At 41.3% G+C, this 15,468-nt stretch overlaps 1 protein-coding gene across 1 annotated transcript in view; it reads right to left on the reverse strand.

Annotated features, from left to right (window-relative positions):
- Positions 1 to 15,468, reverse strand: part of mrps18a (mitochondrial ribosomal protein S18A) — a 47,624-nt gene that overhangs the window by 15,306 nt on the left and 16,850 nt on the right. Inside the window, exon 2 of the mRNA XM_080513830.1 lies at positions 6,395 to 6,468. Within this exon, the coding sequence (XP_080369956.1) occupies positions 6,395 to 6,468 (74 nt within the window). The remainder of the gene's footprint in view (positions 1 to 6,394; positions 6,469 to 15,468) is intronic.

The raw sequence follows: 15,468 nt of genomic DNA on the forward strand, positions 1-15,468 counted from the left end.
GAAGATGTTGAATATCTGAATGGGTATGATGACATTTATGATGATACTGTAATATCTTAACTGTTGGATAGATTGTCATTTATCCCATGTAATTTAAATGTGCTGTTACAGTGAATCACTAATACACCTTCAGCGGCCACACAACCCACTTACATGCCTTGAGGAGTACATACATACATCTGGTTCACATATTCACGATCAATTTCATAAATGTGTTACTTATTTTAGCCTTGAAGTTCACATTTCCGACTCACAGTTTAATGCCTGGTCAGTTTCTCAAGCGATGCATATATTTGCTCCAACGTCACTTGTGATGTATTTGAATTATTTTGGTGATTCACCCAAATCCTCAGCACATTCATTCAGTGAAAACTTTGGACATGTGTTAAAATAGTTCAACTTAAAACCCCTTTTCACCAAGCCCATCTACTTGACCACAAAGATCTGATGACTGTGAATGTTCAGATAATTGTAATAATTCTTTCATGTGTTTACATCCTCAGAAACTCTCTTCAGAAACATTATCATTGAAAAGCCCTATTTTTCATCCTTTGATCCCTTATCAGATGACTTTTAGAGTATCCATGTAGTGACATAAGATTCAAACTTCCTGTTATTTTCCTGTTATAAATCTACTTTGCTCTGTAAGTTGCAAAGCAAATGTGTAGATAGTGAACTGACTGAATTCTGGCATAATACTGTAGAAATCACAGTTCTTTTATTGAAATTCCAGGTTTGACATGTGTTGTAAAATGATGGACATATTAATACAAAGACACAAATTTAGATTATAATGCTATTATTTACTGGTCCAATCCACTTGAGATCAAATTGCACCGTATGTGGCCCCTGCAGTAAAATGAGTTTGACAACCCCGGTCTAAACGCTAAAGTTTTTAATTTCACGTAACTAATTTTTGTCACCAAGTGGCTCTTTCAACTTTCTCTTACTGTATGTTATGTCATTTACCATCAGCTTGTGTTGTGACTGCATCGTTTTCCTGGTCTATGCTTCTGTTTTTTTTTGTTTTTTTTTTACACAAGCAGAGATGTAAAACAATGAAATAAATCAGATAACCATACACAAGGACATCAAACATAGTTGAGAAATCGAGGCGTGTTCATCCAGTTTCTTATGATCAGATAACCAGTGTTATCTGATCAAACGTAGAACACTAGGCCGTTTACCTTAACCATCTTCTACAGTACTTGTAAAAATCTGCAGATGGTCTGATTTTTAATGTGCATGTGAACTTTCTCACTGAACTTGGTGATAATCTCACTCTTGGGCAATACATTCGTTTCTGTTGAAAAGGTTTACAAGGACCTAGTTAGAAGGGTTTCTCATCCCGAAAGTGACAAAACACGGCGCTAAATAGTAAAATACCTTCAATCAAAACAAAGGCTAAAGGACAGCAACTCATACAAACTATGAAACCAACCAATGATATACAAAAAACATGGTAAAAGATAAATATCCAACCATTAATCAGACTCACATTGGGCTGCATCTGGTTTAAACTGACTCATAATTCCTCCTAAGTTAAAGATATTTCCTTTTACATTGATTTCTTGTGAGTTGCTCTTCGCACACAGCTCTGCGGTTTGTGTTTGTAGCAGCCAGGAAGTATTACAAATTGTGTGAGCGATATCCTGATCTTCTGGCCAGGAAGAATTAGCACAGTCATTATGGGAGAGTCATTCGGGAACGTCAAAACCACATCAAGGCAATACGCCTAATTAGTCGGAATCTACAAAGAGGCTTCAATTTCTATGTCCAGACATTAAAGCCAGTGAGATAGTGTTTCAGTTTCCCTGTCTGAAGCTAAGTCAACATAATTCTGTGATTGTTGGTATGTTTTCCCCACTTTCCATTACTCAGTGTTAGACGGAGAATTGCTGAAAAGCGAGTCAACACTGTGCCTGGAAAAGGAGCTGTGGAGTGAAAAGGATGCCGCATAAGTCATGTCTCCGGCAGAATGAGAAAAATGCTCCTTCATGTTGTGCCTCGACAGTGACGGAAGCAGAGCCGCTGCATGTTTTCAGTTGTTTGTTTGCGTTGCTCAGGGGTCCCCGGGACGCTTCGCCTGAAAACTCTTGACAATGACATATAAGAAGAGAATTCTTTCAAGTCATCGGCCTTCTCTCTTTTTGGCTCCCCATGCCTTTCATTCTTGTGCTCTCAGATATCCTGGAAACAAATGACAGCGAGGACGGACGACCCACAACCGGAGCGGCTTTTACGCTCCGTCAATCGGCACATCGCAACAAATCCAGACGCAACAAGAACACAAACCACACAGAGAAATCCCCCCCCCAAAAAAACCTCGGCAAGCAAGGCCAGAAGAAAAATAGTCATGCATGAAAAATATATTTAGTAAATTGAAGTTATTTTAAGAACGCTTTCTAATTCAAGATTTCTGTCAAGTTACAATTTTACGGCATAGCTCGTAAAATAATGAAGAAACCTAGAAAAAAGAGAAAGAAAGAAAGAAAATCAGGGTTTTATTGTTTCCCCGGGATGAGATAAACGTATTTACTTTCAGTCTGGGTGCAAAGGTCACAAATTCTCCGGTGCAGCCTTCTATGAAAAGTTTTCTTAACCCACACACAACACACTTTATTGTACTTTTCGACAATGTCGGGTCGGCTGCCTCTCGGCGATACTGCCCACGCTGTATTTATTTCCTGTCAGATGCTCGTCCTAATATTTCTGTCAGTCCCTGCGGTCCCACCACCCAGACAGCACAGACCCCCATTTTCTCTCACCCGCCCCCCCCACCCGACTCACCCTTAGAGGCAATGACAGCTCGTCTCCCCTCCATACTTCACTCCACCATATTCTCCCACTGCTCCACTCCTTCTTTTCAATACTACTTTCCCATCTTATTACTGCACCTACTCCATCCACACCCTCTTTCTCTCTTGGCTTCCACATCTGGGAAAGGTTAGGGGGGGCAGTGGAGACATTTCAGCTTTGTGGTCATTTAAGTTAAAGCTAAAGGAAGAACTTTCTTACAATTCTAGACAGAACTGATCATTAACCTTGAAATATTATCTTTCAAAAAATACGTCATGTCAAGATCCAGAGGGGCCATAACTTAACTAGTCATCTGAATACAGGGATCTTGTCAAAAATCCTAGACTGTGGGAGTGTTTGATAGCATTATAAGAAATATAAATACAGCTAATTCGTGATTGGGAAAGACAGCGGCATGCAACAAGTGCTTCACTGGAAACCCACAGACATGTTCGGGAAAGTGATGATCTCCTACTTTGATAAGAGGACTGACCAATTTCTTTGGAAATAAAGCTGACAGCATCAATATATTGCATTTGCCTTTATAAAAGGCTAAATATATACATATCAGCCGACGAACTGCAGTATAGCTCAACTCTATATTGTGATGCCTAATTTTGAATTCTTTCAAATAAAATTTTTGCTATTTTTCCCAATTTTATTCTTTTTTTTTCTGGACCACGTCGAGTAAATTTTAGCTGAAGCAACTGAAGCGCATCATTGTCAGCATGTTTTCAAAGGGCTGGTCTACCTATCACTGGTAGTCTCCCACATACCTGCTGATAACTGCCTCCTGATCCAACTATTAGTCCATATCTGTGGGAATGATAAGAACTGACAGCTGAGCTGATACTGTTCAGGGGGTGTTCAGGTTGATACCCGAGGCTTCATCCAACTGCTGCTGGGAGGGGGGGGGGGGTTTGTGTAAAAGGGTTGAGGAATCTGAGGTTTTAGTAACTGTGTGTGGGTTAAGAGCTGCAAGCATTAGAAGAGGCTATAGACCTTCCCTAACAAGGAGCCGTGTTACAAATCTGGAAAGTTATGAGGAATTAAGACCTACGTTGAGGACCTCCAGGTGAGCTTCACCTGGTTGAAAACGTCGGACCACCTCAGTTGAAATTAAGACGCGATACTTCGCTGCTGTCCTGAGGCTGCTGAGCACATCTGGTTAGAGTGCTGTTAAAGGGAACCTGTTAAATCCATTATCATCGCAGAGTAGATTAAATTACAGCCGGAGAACAAGAAAAAAAAAAAAACAGCTGTGAGAGTGATAACCTGTGAGAAAACTCCATCTAACGCTCACTGACACAGACCGGCAGGTTTACAGGGTGAGAGATTGACTACCCGTTGTAAAATACTATCAGGAAGGGTGTGTTGCTTTGTCAGTCAGACTGTAATGCAATCCTAATGTCACAAGGCATGAGGGAGAAACTGGGCAATGACTTTATGGAGTCGTGCTGCAAAGAAGAAGAAAAAAAAAAAGCCCTCTGAGAAGGTAGCACTATCAGCCCGATCAGCAAATTACACTCATTTCCATCCAACAAAGTGTGTTTGGGTGTATTATGTTATTCCTGACATATGGTTGCTCATAGAGAGGAAACCCCCTGAGCTTGCACCGACTAAAAGCTCCCTCCTTGGGGACGTGCTTTCCAGGAGAGAAATCGTGGGGCCGCACTCTTAAGGGGGCCCTTTGGTATTTGAAGGATGGAGTGATGACAGTGGGACGTTGTTTGTGTATAAAAAGGAAACAAAGTGAAACAGCTCTGAACATGTCAGCCCCTCCGCTGGTCACCTCAGAGAGAAATGTGTGTTGACCCGGCACAGGCAACTACAAGCCTGGAAACAACACTGCTCCAGTGTGCGGTGGGTTTCTGTGCACACATTAGTGATTGGCTGCCTTTACTCTCGGGTGTTTTCTTAAACGTAATTATTCTCGTGTTGCAAAACTCAGCTTCGGCCAGCCAGTTTATTTGATCTAAAATGTAATTTTTCTAAGTTTCTATCGCTGTTCGGTGGCAATTTCTGTTCATGCTGTTATAAAAAGAAACAAACGTACCCTTGTTTATTGTAGTTTTTAATCTTCGTAAAACACTTTAAAGGCTTGTGAGAAGTCATTTTTGAGTGGGAAATGTGACAATTCAGATTCTTGGTGAACCTTCAGCTGGGAATAACTGCAGTTGGTAAGGACTACAAAGCCTTAAGTGCTTGGTTTCACATATATTCAAACCAGACTGCACAGTCGTATTGTGGTTCGCACTCGATTTGAATCTTGTTTGGGCGAAGAGCCTTTCTGTGTGGGGATTACAAGTTTTTCAATGTGTTTTCGGTAGATACTCCAGTTTTCTCCACGAGTTAGCTGCTCACCCTCAATTGAACGTTGGCGTGAATATGCGTAACTGCCTGTCTATGTATTTGCCCTCTGATATACTGGCCGCCTGTCCAGCGTGTACTCACCCTTCACTTATTCAGCTGGGAGCAGCTTCAGTTCCTCACAAACTGTGGATTATCAGATTTTAGTTTCGCAATCTCAAAATGAAGAACTGATTGAAAATATTTCCAAGAATGACAGCTTGAATCAAAGTTTCAATTTTAAATGGAAAAGAAAAATCAGAGCATCCATCAGACACGCTCTACATTTGATGTCAGTATGTATTCTTTCCTTTGTTGAACTAACAACATGAGATTTAGATCGATCCATGTCCTGTAAACACCACCCATCTGGTGATTCATGCTGTTCAAAATCAAATGACCCAGTTAAGCTGGATGTCCCTGTGTGACACTCTGTATGCTATATTTACAGCTGCTCTGCCATGTACTGATCATCTTGGCTCCAGCTGCATCGCAGGGCCATACGTTTTTTATCAACATGTGGTATTTTATTGACATATGGTACCAGTAACCTCCACCCCCATCAGAGTGCACGATCAGTCCCGTGACCCATCGTTTGAGCACGGCGAGAGACACGGACCACGGAAATGTCACAATGCCTGAGCTGCTCCAATGATGAAAACTATTTACAACATCTATCAATCACTTCTGTTGCTGAAGCCTCACAAGTACACACGGAGACACATGAGTAGTAATACTGCGCATGAGTTCTCCCCTAAAACAGTCTGTATTGTGGTGCTGAAGTCAAAGTCACCTGTGGGAGGTGCTGATCAGGTGGGGCAGACAGCTGCGGCACTATTTTAGTTAGATCATAAATAGGACAACCTAATACAGGCATGAAAAGAGAGTCCATTGAGTCTATTGTGTGGAATTATTGGATTCTGGTTTGCATGTTGTTAATTCACTGAGAAATGTAAAAATCTATCTTTGAATTTTATATCCGAGGAAAGCTTTATCTCTACAGTGAGTGGTGGAAATACCTAACCACAAGCAGTGGTCACAGTGCACTTGTTCAACTTTTTACCTGAACAAGTCTGGAGCTGCCTTTGCTGAACTTTCTGGCTCAATGGGGATTAAAAAAAAAAAAAAAAGGTCTCTAAGATTGCGCGGGGACATTTGATCCTTTATGCAGCCCATTCCAAGATCTTTTACAGGATATTTCCCAAATGAGGTGTCGTTTAGCCTCCTGCATGTGTAAGCTGCCCACCTGTGCTGGCCGGTATGGGAAACTGCCCCTCCTCCTCCTCCTCCTCCTCCTCCTCCTCCTCGGCCTCTTCACTCCTGTGGGAGCCAGAGAGGGTCAGAGTCAGAGCTGCGTTTGTCTCACACTAATCCTCCTTATGTGAGAGACGGCCCTTATAGCGGGACCCAGCTTTGATCCCCCAACAGATGAAGACAAAAAACACTTAAGCTACTTAGACAGCCTCCTTTTTCTTTCACTTCCTTCTTCGTCTCTCAGTCCGTCCTTCGCCTCGCTGCCCCGAAGATGTGCAGTGACGGAGGAGGGGGTCAGTGAGGTCGTGCAGGGCAGTGGCCCTGAATGGATGCGTGCAGCAGAAGTGAACGTCGGTCTTAAAAGAAGTTGGGCGCCAATGTTGGTTACTCTCTCGTTGGTCGGTTGATTATGTCGGTAAGATTACAAAATGCAACTAATTCCACAGGTACGCAAGCAAAGACAGTGGACACCGTCACAGCAGTCAGACAGACGAATGTGTGTCTTTTGTGTACCAAATGAACCATTAAGAAAATAAAAAACAGCTGCGCTGTAACTATCACCAAGAGACACATCTGTGTGGCGGGCTGAATGTGTGAGATCAGGCAGCTTGTTTCACTCATCTGGGTGTGCTGCGGTAAATATCAGTCAGCACATTCAAACCTAAAAGTGAGTTATCCTCTTCAGTTTCACATAAATGTATGTTTTGCACACAGTAACGATAATTATCGAACTCATGTGACCAAAGCCAGAACCCCTCTGACAAGGAAATGATTGTGTGCCTGTTGATGTGTTTGTTTTCAAACTGCTGTGGCATGAAGGACCTTTGCATTGACCCTGAAACTGAAAAGTATACAGATACAGACGCCCTAAACACTTCATTCAAACTCCAGGTGTCCCGCACACACAGACACACACACACACACACACACACACACACACACACACACACCCATGATAGAGAGTAGTACTGCTTTCAGAGAGGAAATGATGTACCTCTCCAGAGGACTGAAAATACTCACATCCTTCACTGTTAATACATGTATTGTTTACATAACGGCCTCACACACACACAGACACACACACACACACACACACACACACACACACACACACACACACACACACACACACACACACACACACACACACACACACACACACACACACACACACACACACACACACACACACACACACACACACACTCCTTGATGGTTAAAAAGTACAGCTGCTGCCAGATCCCCGTCTTCTGTCACTCTTTGTAATCAGTCTGTCAGTAGGGTAATTAACCCACAGAGTGCGACTACTGAACTGCCTCACTCCATCGAACATTCCTCTCCTCGACTCTTTTGATTCCTCCTCACTCCCCCATGCTCCGAGACAGGGGGGAGATTGCTCATTTGCTGATTTTGAGGGTCTCTAGGAGTGAGTGTAAAAAGAAGCCCATCCTCTGGTAACTAAACTGTGGAAAACTGTTTCATACACAGAACTAAGTACATTGTTGCACTTGAAGATTATGCATGGTGAAGTTAAAATGAAGCATTAACAAGAAGATATCTATCCCCAAACGCTAGACGACTGCAGGATGATCACATGCTGAGCGAGACATGAAAATACTTTACAACATTTGGTACGGAAGAGAAAATAATAATAAAAGCAATAAGATGATGCAAGCAGGAATGTAGAATTAAGTCACTAAAACAGTCAGAGAGAGTTTGTAAAGAAGCTAATGATGACACTTTAGATTTAAGCCAGAGTTCCACTGAAGGCTGCACGCCAGGTCAAAATCAACTCAACATTTCAGTGAGGTAGCGTCAGGCCAGACCCTGATGTTCTTTAACTAGTACTAAAATCACAAGACTAATAACAGCAGTACTGAGTGCGTCATGGGGTGATAGCATACTCTGCAAAGCCGTCGGAGAGCACAGAAAGATCCATCCATGAAATGAACTGCCGTGCAATCATGCAGGATTAAAACAAAACTCCAGGTTTGGTAAACATAGAACACAAGGGGGGGGGGGAAGCATTTCTAAATATATGACGGTAACAACGGCTAACAGCCACAAACTTGGCATTGCTGCGACAATGAACATTTCAGTGACTCACATTCTTCAGTTTTTATCGGTTTTGTAGTACCTTCATTGTTTGGGATTCTCGGCTCCAACATCACTCAGCAACTCACACGTTCAGGAACGAGCGGCTGGAGCATCGAGACAGTGCCAAACCACCATTGGTGGAGACGAATACAGGGTTAAAAATAGAGTCAATATCCGACTTCCTCTCACCAGATGGACACACAGATGACACCAAGTGAATGCCGCTCTGTGTCTGCTGCTGCTGGATGTATGAATAGAAAACTGCGCGGACGCGTTCACCCTCTCAGTTTACAAGCCGATGATGATCAGTCTTGTGTTCACAACTTGTCCTTGCTGTGTCCAGAGAGACAGGAAAACTTTTACTGTCCGGATAAGAATAGCACACACAGAAGGAGCATTGTTTCTCATCTGTGGCTGACATTTAACGATGTATTTCAAATTCGGAATGTTCACAAGCCATCAATATTGTGCCTTATCATATACATGGTCCTTTTAGCTTTTAACCAACTCCATATGTCAGCAGAAAAAAAAAAATCATAACACAAAGAATAATGTTGACAATTTCTGCAGATATATCAAAATATATTGACTGAAAACATTAGCACCAATTATGTTCAGAACTTTAACTTGCAGTTTTTTTCTGAACAGGCAGAATTAGCAGTGCGTCATATCAGCTGTCATTAATTAAGGTTTATGTGTGGGAATCTTGGTGAAGTAGTACATGTCCAGGGATGAAAGACCTTAGGGCAGACAGATGTTGAAACAAAATGCAACCTTGATTTTGAGTGAAATTATCCATTTGATCTCTCCAAATGAAAGAAACTTCAAACGTCATACAAACCAGTAGCATCCGGCCAGAAGGTGCAGTGTGGATCTCAGAGAGGAGCAAGGCAGTAAAGGCACTGATCTCAAGGAAAAAAAACTAGTAGGCTGACAAGGACAAGGCACAGAGTGAGACTTAAAACTACCCATATAAAGTTCGGGGCATTTGGCTTTGGAGTGAATTTTATGGAGAAAGCAAAAAGTTCATGCTACAGTGACATTATATCAAGAAAGTAAGGTATTTAAGTAGGGGAATGCAATGGTGAAGAAATGAATCCTGTGTTGTTTCTGGGGGGGCACAAAGACTGGATTAATGATGTGGTTCAGATAGTATGGGCTTGTCAATGTACCATTCACAAAGTATAGAGCAGTTCTGTATTGACTAAACACACCTGCCCACTCCGTAACACCGCCAAAGGCTCATCTGGTGAGAACAGCGGCTGATGCATAGCGCTCTCCTTGACAATCTCCAACATCGTTGGCAGCCGTCATTTCTGCTCAACGTGAATCAACTTTCATCAGAGAAAAGCTCTCAGGCCCACTGATCCCTCGTCCAGTGTAAACGCTCCCTGGCTCCATGCAAGACAATGATGCCTCTTCCTGGAAGTGTGCTGGAGTAAATGGTTCCTCATGGTCTGATGTGACATTGCTGCCTCACTTGGTCACCTCCACCAGGGAATTTACTGGTCGATTCATGAATCAAATGTCGCTGTGAAGTTCCTTCTTACAGAACAAGTTGTGAAGTACTGAAGTACTAAAATATTGAACAGTTGGACATGTGCATTCAAAGGTTTAGAAAAGGTCACATTAAGTTCACCTTTGAAGATTATAGTGCATTTTAGGTTCATCCTGAAGTTTCACCCCAAAGCTGTATATCCCAAACTTTTAGAAAAGAGTATACACACAGGAAGAAAGTAGGCATGACAAGACACAGGAAGGGAATCAAGTGAGATGGAAGAAAGGCAGAACAACAAGACTCCTGTTGTAACAAGAGAGACAATAAAACACTACAACCCCCCCCTCAGGGACAAACAGATCAAATGAGCAGACTGAAAAACTAAAAGATGAACAAGACTTGATCAGACTGGGAGATTACATGACAAAAGATATGATAGTAGAGAAACAAAAAAGATATGACCAATACCTGTTAAAACCCCTGTGACATAACGCTGACACACGTCATGAGCCAGAGATAAACATGATAGACCAGAAGCAACAGGAGTGGACCCAAGATCAGACAACATGACACAACATGAAACCCCAAAACAAAGTCACCATGAAGGATCCGTGCCTTACGGGGCTATACGCAGTCCAATTGTGTCTGTCTCAGATTATAGATAGGCAATAGCAGCTACTTCTTTGACTGTACCTTGAAATCTATGGCCTTTTATTGTGGAGTGAAGGGGGGGGCGCTCAAACACAGACCGCTTGAGATAATCTTGTGACACTCTCAGACGTTTCACCACAGATGTCTCAACCACAGCGCTCAGAATGATTGCTGCTATGAGCTACGGCTACAGCCAAGAGAAACGCAGCAAAAATAAATCGTGATACTGTTGCACCAAAAACAATAGTTTGCAGATGCCCAAAGAGGGAAAATGCTGGACAAAGTCCACATTCTGCATACTTCTATTCTCTACAGAGATTTTCCGTGGACACAGATACAACTTGATTAATTTTATTTCCTGAAGGCACGACTGGTGCACGTAGTTAACTACATACATATATTATATCAGTTATTCTTGCATCCTAAATTTGTCAGCTTAGTGGATAGTGACATTTTGAAGTCAAACTTGCCAAATTTATGGAATACATTATAGTAAGTAATAAACCTACAAGAGTACTAAAGGCATAGTGAGTGTGGAGCAGCCTTTAGGGAAACACAAAGACATAAAACAAGGCAAAATACAGAGCAAAACATCAGGGGTCTCCAATAAATGATTTCTGCAAGCTGTTCTTACCTGCAGCCAAGTACTTATGCATATTGTCAAGTTTAACTCTAAATAGAAAGGATTTCCACAATTTGTTTATTTATAGTATTAAACAGACATCTGCCACCAATGGCTGCGCCGTGAGCAGAAACCAGAGACAAAAGGGTGTTTCACTACAAGAAAGTAACTAGAAACGACAAAAAGACTGACACCTACAAGACTGTAGACTTCTCACAGGATCGATTTCTAACTTCCAACCGTCGCTGGCAACGTGAGATCAGTAGGATCAATTTCTAAAGCCCAGCTGTCCATTCAAAACCTGCTTTCTACTCTCAGTGAGAAATAAACGTATGGACACGGAGGTGGAGGCTGGTGATCAACCACATGTATCAGTTAACATCTCTAGATGAATAAAGGTAAGAGAAAACACAGAGAGAGAGATGCTGTGGGCCGTTTGCCAGGTCAAAATACCGTCCAAAGTGGAAAAGAGACTATCTTGAGTTGTTCTTGGCCCTGGCAGGGAGGCTCAGGTGGAACTGCACTGCACGCTCGTGAGTTCATACACCATCGCTACAATTTAGCAACTGCCTGTGATAAATGAAAGTGACGTTTCAGCTGTGTGTTGTAAAAATCTGCTGCCAAATCATTTCGTGGCAGCTCATGTCACCAGCTGTGCTCAAGCCTAAGGATACCGGGGTTATGTGGTCATTGACATCAAGCTCTTTGGCCACTACAATAACGTGTCCCCCTTTTTTTTCTTATTTTTTTTTTCTTTAATGTGCATAAACAGATTGTTTTGCTAAATTCACAGACTTTTCCCAGCAGTTTGAAATTGGGTCATTGTCTAAAAAAAAAATGCTACAAATAAAAGAAAGAATTTCTTTCAGTGGCCACAAAATAATTCGATTGTTCTGTTGAAACTGAGTCGAGTTGCCAATGCCAATAGGGTTGTAGCCCGACACTGCCACGGCTTTTTCTATTCAAAGTGAAAGAGCAGAAAGGCTCAACATTCTCCTCTGTCCTCCTGTGGTTGTCTCCTACGCCAGACGCAGAGGTGGCTTACAGTCAGTGCCACATTGGTACATGAGAAAAGTGATGACAAGATTTACTGTAATTGGAAAATGGATTTTGCTGGTGTTTTCCGGAGGACCTGCCAGTAACTTTAGCCAATAAAATACTGCCATCCAACAGGAACCCTGTGAGTTTACTATAGAAGCTGATTAAATATCTGGATATACTTCCTTGAATGATTTAGCCTTTTAGCGATAGTTTTACCTGAACCCAATGTTAAAGCAGTCACATTGATTCACTTCTGTGCAGGTGTGTTTATGCGTGCAGTGCCCTCCCCACTCCTCTTTTTGGATTATTATCTGCATTGCCTTCTGCAGAATATTGAAACAGGAGGAACTGTCTGCAGTGATTCCCGCTGACCGGGGTTTCACAAGTTACACTCCTCAGATCTTTCGCCAGGCGAACTCAAGCAAGCAGCTTATCCAAAAAACTCCCTCTTCTGCACGATGCTGGAGAAAGTATCCAAACGCCTTAAAAGTAAACCCTGCTGGAAAAGAATGCAAGTTAAGATAAGGTTTATGTAATTCATATCTAATTTTAAATGGAAATAAGTCTCAAGAACATGCTTGGATGAAAACATTTATTGGAGAAATGTCATATTCTACAGCCATGTTTGGGCCTGAACACCTGCAGAGAAGGCTAATCGGCTGCTATTATTTTTGTCCCATGATAACAGTTTTGTTAAATGATAATACTCTATCCAAACCTGGCAGAAGTCCATGATAAAGTAAAATCAAACAAAACATGTATGCAATAGCGTCAGTTCAGCTGCTCCATCTTTACCGGCAATGCCACAATAAAGTCATGACGAGAAGCTTTGCCATCTGTACAATAATTATTGCATTTATACATTTATTGGACCTTCGATATGATGCACAATGAAAAATCTTGAAAAGGTCACAATGTACTATAAATTCACCACTTTGTGAATGCGTTGATGTAGTCGGCCTATTGCAGTCGGACAGTATTTATTTATTTATTTTGAGCCCTGAAAGCATTTGAAGGTTTGTCTCATAACATCAAGCTCGATTGACAGACTGGCTGCACCCATCCTACAAGACCCTCAAACGGAACAGATCAGAAAGCTGTACTACCATGTAGGATTTCAGCTTAATAAACAAACTAAATCTGGGTTCACTGTACCAGAGTGGTGGCAAACTTTTTATCAAAGTATGTTGATGCTGTAATCTGTCTTTTATGTTATGCTCAGGATAAGAGCTCAGCAAGTCTAGGAGACCACCAACCGACTAAGTTAGCTCCCTTGGAAAACAGCCTGGCCCCTTTTTAATAGTGTGTGAACAATGTGTGATGGATAGAGACTATTTAGCGTTTCCTCAAAACTTCATAAAATGAGAGTTATTAAAAACCCAAAGAGAATAATGCTTTTCATCACAAATCTTCAGAAGAAAAAATCTTTCATTAATCTAAAATAGCAAAAAATATGAGATGTGTATTTAATATATCAGAAAATAAATCGACAAAATAATTGAAAATCCCAGAGTTTTCTATATTAATGCACACATACCAGCATAGCTCACTTGCGGCGCACACACACATACATACATGTACATATATCAATTTTCTTTGTTAGATTATTAAAAATAGAAAGGGATTACAGTAAATACAGTACATTATTAAAAAATAATCTCTGGTAAAATAATCATCCACCTTCTTTTCACCTTGAAGTGCAGATTGCAAGTTGTAACTTTGACTTGGTTGGTTTTCATGTCGAATACACTGTCTGGTGCAACTGGGATTCCAATTAACCTGCTGCACCTTGTATGCAAATACCAACAATGAAAAACCAGAAGGTTGCATTCTGTTTACTTTTACTTTTTTTTTTTTTATGTGAATAATGCAATTTATACACCCCATTACATGAGTTCATGCATGATACATGAATTAGAAATGGTCCAAGCATACCTCATTTTTTAACATTGTGATCTGCGAAGCAAACATAAACGGTTATGCTTTAACATCACTCCATAGCAGACAATTCTAAAGCCCCCTTTCCTTTATGTATAATACGGTGAAGCCTAACTTTGGTCAATTAGGACTCACCCACTTGAAAATTGGTGGAATTTTGCTAGTTATTAGATTTTGTCATTGTATTTAGTGTTGTTATTAGACTATTTAGTGTAGTCTAAGTTATTAGAGTGGAAAAGCACTGTTTTCTTCTGGCATGAGCAGCACAGTTTGTTTGGTTCACTAATAACAAGAAACAGATATTTTAGTGGACAGATGTGAGCCTGAGTCAGAATCAGGCCACCTCTTCACAAGACCAGTAACAAATAGCGCAACAGATTTCCCTCTCTTGAAGTCATTTGTTGATACTGCAGAATACACACAGATACATCTGCACATTCCTCTCCCACACAAACTCCACTGCACCTGATCTGGGTTTTAGTAGAAATGGACTAACACAGGGATAAGTGCACATCAAGATGGTTTTCTCTTTCTTTTAAAGCAGGTAGTTGGTTTGACACAGTGTAAAAAGCAGTCCAAGTGAAACTGATTTAAATGGATAAAAACCTAATGGAAAATGTACTGGCCTGCTGCGACTGCAACACACTTTACTATGAGATGTGACACCATGCTGTAGAACTTAGAAAAGTATATCTCTCATAAGAGGTGTGTTACTGAGTTGCATTTACTTTAGCCTGTGTCAGAGGACAATCTTGGCATCCCGTGCAGCACTGTAACAAATACAAGAGAACAAGCTTTATCTGTTTTATTGCACTGCATAAAACGACAGACAGACAACAGAATCACTGGTCATCCGTCCCACGACATAAACCTTTGAGTAGCGGGGCAGTGAAACCAATCCCAGCTGACGTTAGTGACAGCAGAATACACATTGTACAGGTCGCTAGACCATCACAGGACAAACAGAGAGAGAGAGACACACACACACACACACTCCTTAGAAAAGGGCTGCAAAGCTTAAACTGGGGGGGGACTAATCACTATTTTGTGAATCCCGAATTGTAAATTTGTTTTAATTTTTTAGTTTTTATACAAGCTTTATTTATATAATGTTTAGTTCTTGTGTGACTCCTCTGTAAAGGACAGCAGTATTTGCAAACTGCTTCATTGGCCCATTAGAAACAAAGAGTCAAAAGTTGACAGATTAGGAGCAAAATCT

The sequence above is a fragment of the Blennius ocellaris genome (assembly GCF_963422515.1).
Source record: "Blennius ocellaris genome assembly, chromosome: 18".
In the NCBI taxonomy this organism is placed as follows: Eukaryota; Metazoa; Chordata; class Actinopteri; order Blenniiformes; family Blenniidae; genus Blennius; species Blennius ocellaris.